This window comes from Cibotium barometz, chromosome 31 (genome assembly GCF_041138505.1).
Source record: "Cibotium barometz isolate CiBa-2024 chromosome 31, ASM4113850v1, whole genome shotgun sequence".
Lineage (NCBI taxonomy): Eukaryota > Viridiplantae > Streptophyta > Polypodiopsida > Cyatheales > Cibotiaceae > Cibotium > Cibotium barometz.
This window is the reverse complement of record NC_141076.1, coordinates 46043456-46049455: the sequence shown is the minus strand read 5'-3', so window position 1 is coordinate 46049455 and position 6000 is coordinate 46043456. Positions and strand designations below refer to the sequence as shown.

At 43.4% G+C, this 6000-nt stretch overlaps 1 protein-coding gene across 1 annotated transcript in view; it reads left to right on the top strand.

Annotated features, from left to right (window-relative positions):
* Positions 1 to 1420: 1420 nt before the first annotated feature.
* The window catches only part of LOC147620932 (E3 ubiquitin-protein ligase), a 30107-nt gene continuing 25527 nt past the window's right edge, over positions 1421 to 6000 (top strand). Inside the window, exon 1 of the mRNA XM_086825207.1 lies at positions 1421 to 1661. Within this exon, the coding sequence (XP_086681333.1) occupies positions 1585 to 1661 (77 nt within the window). The 5' untranslated portion in view covers positions 1421 to 1584. The remainder of the gene's footprint in view (positions 1662 to 6000) is intronic.

The following is a 6000-nucleotide window of genomic DNA, read 5'->3' as shown; positions in this document are numbered from 1 at the left end:
ATGCATGTGATAGGAGCATTTCCACAAGAGTGATTGCTTGAGAGAGAGAGAGAGAGAGAGAGAGAGAGAGAGAGAGAGAGAGATTTGGCCAAAGTACTCAGTATAAGAACATCTAAAGAAAAATTAAAAAAAGCTTTAATTCAGGGGGTGTGTGTGTGTGTGTGTGTGAGAGAGAGAGAGAGAGAGAGAGAGAGAGAGAGAGAGAGAGAGAGAGACCTGGGCAAAGTAGAGATTTGGATAAGAACACTTGAAGAAAAATCGAAAAAAGCTTCAATTAAGACGAGCTACAAATGGCAATCTCATTACAGATTCTTCTTGCAAGGTGTGGGCATTGTTGAAAATATCTAGTGAGTTGGTCACTATGGTGGAGGTAGTTCTAGGCCATGGCTTAGTCTCTAGAGAGTAAGTGTACAATTAAGGATCTTATAGATGAGCACGAATCAACCAATTCGAAGCAACTAGAGAGGGTTTTAATTGGAAAAAAGCGTGGATAAGTGTAAGTTTATAGGCAAGTGCACACGGTGACACCAATCGATAAGAAACCTTTTTAACACTTTTTAGTTCAATTGAATTTGCCTCTCAAAATGCACACTAAGGGTTGGGCTTATAAATAAAATGTATGAATATTTATTCCCTAAAAGAAGGGCTACAAAAACTCATAGCTAGGTTTTTCAAATTTGGGCTAGTAAAAATACACTATGATGTTGTTTTTGTCTAGAACTAGGAAGGGCATTTTGCTTTCAGTGGGTAGCCTCTTACTAGCTCCCATACCCATATTTGGAGGTGGAACGGAGGTTCATCCACATGCAACACATCCTCAAAGGACAAAGGAGGGAATAGGCACGAACTTACCAAGCTTCCAACAAGCGCCTAAACCGTTTTTTGCAGTCGATTAATTAATTAGCATCAACTATATAGTGGTTATTATATGTATATGTACCAATATAATGACTCTGATGACGTATATTTTGTATTAGTATCACATCAACACTTGTACATCACATTAGAGCATGTAAAATCCTCTAAGAAAAGCATTATTTTTGGTTATTATGTACCAATATTCTGAATACAAATATAAATATAGGTAGATTCATAACAATTACAAATCTCAAAATTCCTTATCGTATAGCTTCAATACTGGATTGCAGTAAAGTCACAAAACGGTTGGCCTCCTCTGTCTTCATTTGGTACTGTATCCCAGCCAGATTTTGTAATGTTTGTCTCTCTTAATTAATTCTTGCGCTTGTTGGTAAAAAAAATAAAATAAATAAATATAGGTAGATTGCCAGTCCTTCCTATGGGTCACGTTTTTTTTTTGAGATGAAGTATGTTTTGTATTAGTTTTAATTTAAAATTAAAATAAATAAATAAATAATAATAATAGTATACTTGTACATGTTAAATGCTCTGGTGTTCTTCACCTACTCCCGTAGTATCTCTCTCTCTCACACGCGCGCGCACGCACGCGCACGAAGAGAGTTGTGATCGACTAACTGCCATACACATAGGCAGTCACACGTTCATATCTCTGGCATAAGATACAGCTACATCCTCCTTGAGAGTTCCAAAGAAACTCAGGCGAAAATGAACTCACAACTTGCGTGGCTGAGGCGATGGTGGCGGTCCAAAATGGCTGACCCTGTTATACTCATCTTGCGCAGGTTGGGATTTACACTATACCTATCATTATGAAGCTTGCAATCACGCTTAATCGATTGTCTGCATTTTAGCTTGTTCATGTACCATCTTTTGTTATTTCTTTCTAGACTATTCTTGTCCTTTGAAGAACAGCTTTGCTGCCAGGGTCTAGTTAAGTACCCACCTAAGGTTTGTATCAATCTTCAATATGTCTGCTAGTCGTTACTCAGACTCCTAAGGCTAAGACTCTCACTGAATGAGGGCATTTTTCCATTGAATGAGGGGCTTTTTGTCAAGACTAAGACTCTCAAATTGTCACTGCCAACTATCGGAGGTGTGCACTTCAAAATATTCCTCAGTGGTGGTATATACCGCCCTGCAGAGCGTTGATACCACTTGGGAGTTCATTGCCAGTATTTCAGCCTGGCATATTTGGAGAGTCAGATGCATAGAGGCTTTAGAGGGTATTTTGATACATGATGCTCAATGCATCTACACCATATGGAGTGATATTGTTCACACTCTTATGGCCACATGAACTCGTATACAGGGGCCATCTAGATCTGCTTTGGCAAAGCGCACTGTGTTATGAGAGACTGGGAATATGATGTTTTCTTCTCTTTGACTACCACGGGACTCTCTTGGCATCATAATACCCCAGATTGGTTGAGATCACCTTACGCTATGGGATGAGGATTTATTTTTCATTTTCCAGCTTTTAGCCGTGATTTTGTATTGTTTCATTCATACTTAATAGAAGTCTCTTTCTTGCCAAAAAGAAAAATGTCAAGTTATTCTAGACCAGCCCATCAGATTTGATTGGTGTACGGAAATCATCATATTCCTGCTGCTGACGTGTCGGATGCTCATACCAGACCACCAGAATGGCAATGCCGTGTGCTAACATGTCGCTTCCAGCTGCCGGGAACGGTCTCTGGTCCGACCGATTCCCGCCTTAGCCTCTCAGCTACCGACCGGCGGGAGTTGTCATCCTAGTGGCCTTTCCCTACACCTTAATGTGACCCAAGGAGACTGCCTTTCAAGGGCGAATCTATTCCCAGTACTTGCCAACTAGCCACATTCTTTAGTCTTGGATGATGAACATCCTTTGAAGTAGGGGGCATATCCTACAGAATGGCTGGATATTCAACCATTTCATTTCCACATGGTTGGGAATGGTGATGGTGGTGTTGTGTGCAGGGACATGGATCTGCTAGAGATTGATGTTCATATTGAGGCCATCTAGGGGAAGATTTAGAATTTGCTTTACTTCTGCTTGTAGTGATCAAGTCAGGCAGGGCACACAAAAAGCAAGGTAGACACGGTATGAAAAATGGGAGCAAGCCTGTACCAAGGGCAGCAAGAGGCAGCAGAAGTGACATCGATGAGGCGGTCAGATCAAGCAGAAGTCAGCAAATTTGGGCACCCAAGTTCTCAACTTAGCCAAGCACTGGGTCGCGAGATAGACTGTCTTGGAACTCCTGTAGCAGCTTGCAAAGCTTCTGAGCATTACTAGCTTCAGCCAACCTAGGCAGCTGGCTCAGCAGCAAATGGCCCTACTTCAGCACAGGCGTATTGACTTTGGGCTATTGTTCTTACTTTCGGAAAGAGAACAATCTGGCAAGTGTGCAAGGTTTCAAGTGCTTCCAAGTACTGCCCCTTTATTCCCAGTCTAGTTGAGTACCACCCAAGAGCTTGAACAAACAGGGGATCAGCTGCTGTGTCCTGGCCAATGTGAGCTAACACTCTGTGCTGCTGCTCCTGTAACAGGCCATGATCCACTAGAGGTCAGATTATCCTTCCATAAAAGGCATTGAAAGGGAGAAAGTTCAAAACACACGAGTGCAGTAGAGCTGCTTTACAAAGTCACTCTACACAGATTCTCTCCCCGGTTGCTCATCCCCTCGCGAGAGCAGGTTCCCCACAAGGTCTCTTCCCCCTATTGGATGGATCCATCTCCTTCAAGCAGATCAAGTTCTTGGGGCTCCCAGGACAGTGCCATGTCTGCGGCAAATTGGGCACTTGGCAAAGCAGAAGACTCTGACTGCCCTGCAAAATAAATTGCTTTGTGTGCAACAACCACTCATTTAAATGAACTCACTCTGGGCTAATGCCAAGCAAAGCCAGCCAAAATGTATACCAAAACCAAGACCAATGTAGGAGTCTGCCTTTCGGTGTCGAGGGTGTTGTACTCTCACTTTACCTAGAAGCACATTTGCAAATAACCAGATACAGAGATCTCTTTCATGTCTTACTTGCTGAAACCAAACCCTGGTCACTCGGGCAAGAGACAGACAGCACAGTACCATAAACAAACTTTGAGACACAACGGAAGAACATAAACAATCACCAAAAGAACCCGGAATGGCCGGCCCCCCTAGGAACTTCTTTATTCAATGAATAAACTGTTGCAACAGACCAAGGTGCAGGTGCAACTTGCACTGGATTCTCCACAAAGCTTCCGCAAACACTCTTTCCGGGATATCTATACAGATACAAAGGCAAATCAGCCTTGAAACTGTCCAAAAACCTGTCTCATAACAGTCACCTCTTCACGGCTAGTACCCAGAAGACAAGATAGATCAGCTGCTGTCACGTGTGAACGACCAGCACACAGCAGCGAGGGAGTATATGCACTGTATGGCCAACGCTTTGAAATCGCCACCAGACAATTGTACGGCTAGAGGGAGTGCAGTCGATCGCTGCAACTGTGTACGATCAGCGCACAGAAGGGGGTAGAGAACAAAACAGGTCGGGGAAGAGTTGATTAGTTCTTACGAGCTACCACACTGTACGGCCAGTGCTGAGGTGAGAGAAGGTGGCTGCCCTGCTGTAGAGCCAGCGCTCTAGAAAGAGAGAGAAAGAAAGAAAAAGAAATATTAAGCGTCTACTAAAGACCCAATGGGCCTATGAGACCAAAGTGATACAATAATGTCCATGGCATATCTCATCATGGAATAGAAAATAAAACAGAAAGAAAACATAAACATAGCTATCTCACTGGGGTGATACAAAACCGTCCATGGAAACTCATCATGGAATACTAAGAACATAGAAACATGAGAGCAACATCAGCTCCGAGTAGATGGTATACCGCTCTCCAAAATGTCAAGCATGGGGTTGATGAGTATGGCCGAGAGGTCTCCCTCAGCTATGTCACGTGGAAAGGTAGCTCGATGGCGGTGGAGCATGTCTTGGATCTGAGAGAGACAGAACTGTTGACGGCCAGGAAATGAGGGTGCCCAACTGATGATCCATCGAGAACAACCCCCCCCCCCCCCCCCCCCCCCCCCCCCCCCGGTTTTATAAAGTTGACCAGCTCTAAATCTGTTGTGCTTTTCCCTTTTTAGCCAAAAGTGGCTGAATTGCCAAAAATTTCAAATTTCATGCTTTTCCCAGCTTGTTAGTCAAGATTCCTCTAGGCGCCTCCTTTTGGTCCGCATGTGCATGCCCAAAAGATGATAAGTCCTGCCACAATTTAATGATGTGTAAACCTGTTGACTTATAAACCTTATAAATCACACCAAAAAATAAAATCCCATGTAACTCATACTTTGTTGCCATCTTTTAGGCCAAAATATGCCAGTGAATGCTTTAGCTTTCTTCTGTGGAAAATCTCTGTTCACACCTTGGCTCCATTCAGTGTGTGAAACACCGATCAAGATTGGTGAAGGGACCAAATGGTGACATGCCCTCCGTCTTATAAGACATTTGTCCGCAACTGTATAAGCTTGATAAGAGTGGAAAATACCCTTCAAGTATTGCAGATGGACTTCCATTTAACTTAATTTGATTATTAGAACCATAAGTCCAGATCCACTGTAACCATAGAATACACGGTAGAGTTGCCGTTTTATGAGTGTTCAGGAATCTAGAATCCTTCCGGATACTTTCCAAAACATAAGTATGAAGTGAGCACCAGGGTTGCTAGTCTTGAGAAACACACCATGTCAGGCTGTATCTGCCATACATGTATTGTCATGTTAGACTGCGTATGCCACATGCACAGTAAGAAAACACACGATGTTAGGCTCCATAGGCGGCAGGCCACACATGTGCCACACGTGTTGTCATGTCAAGGCTCCACAAACCATACATGTTTTATTATGTTAGGCTCCATAAGCTACACATATAATCTTGCCATGTCAGTGGGCTAACACTAGAGTCCTTGTTGGGAATCCATCCACCACGTATAGACATAAACTCCTATGGGCATGTCAGTGGGCTAGAGTCCTTCCTGGGGATCCATCCACATTCCTGCAAAAGGCATAATCTCTTGCTGGCATGTCAGTGGGCTCACACTAGAGTCCTTCTCTTGGGGATCCATCCACATAGATGCAAAAGGCATAAACTCTTGTTGGC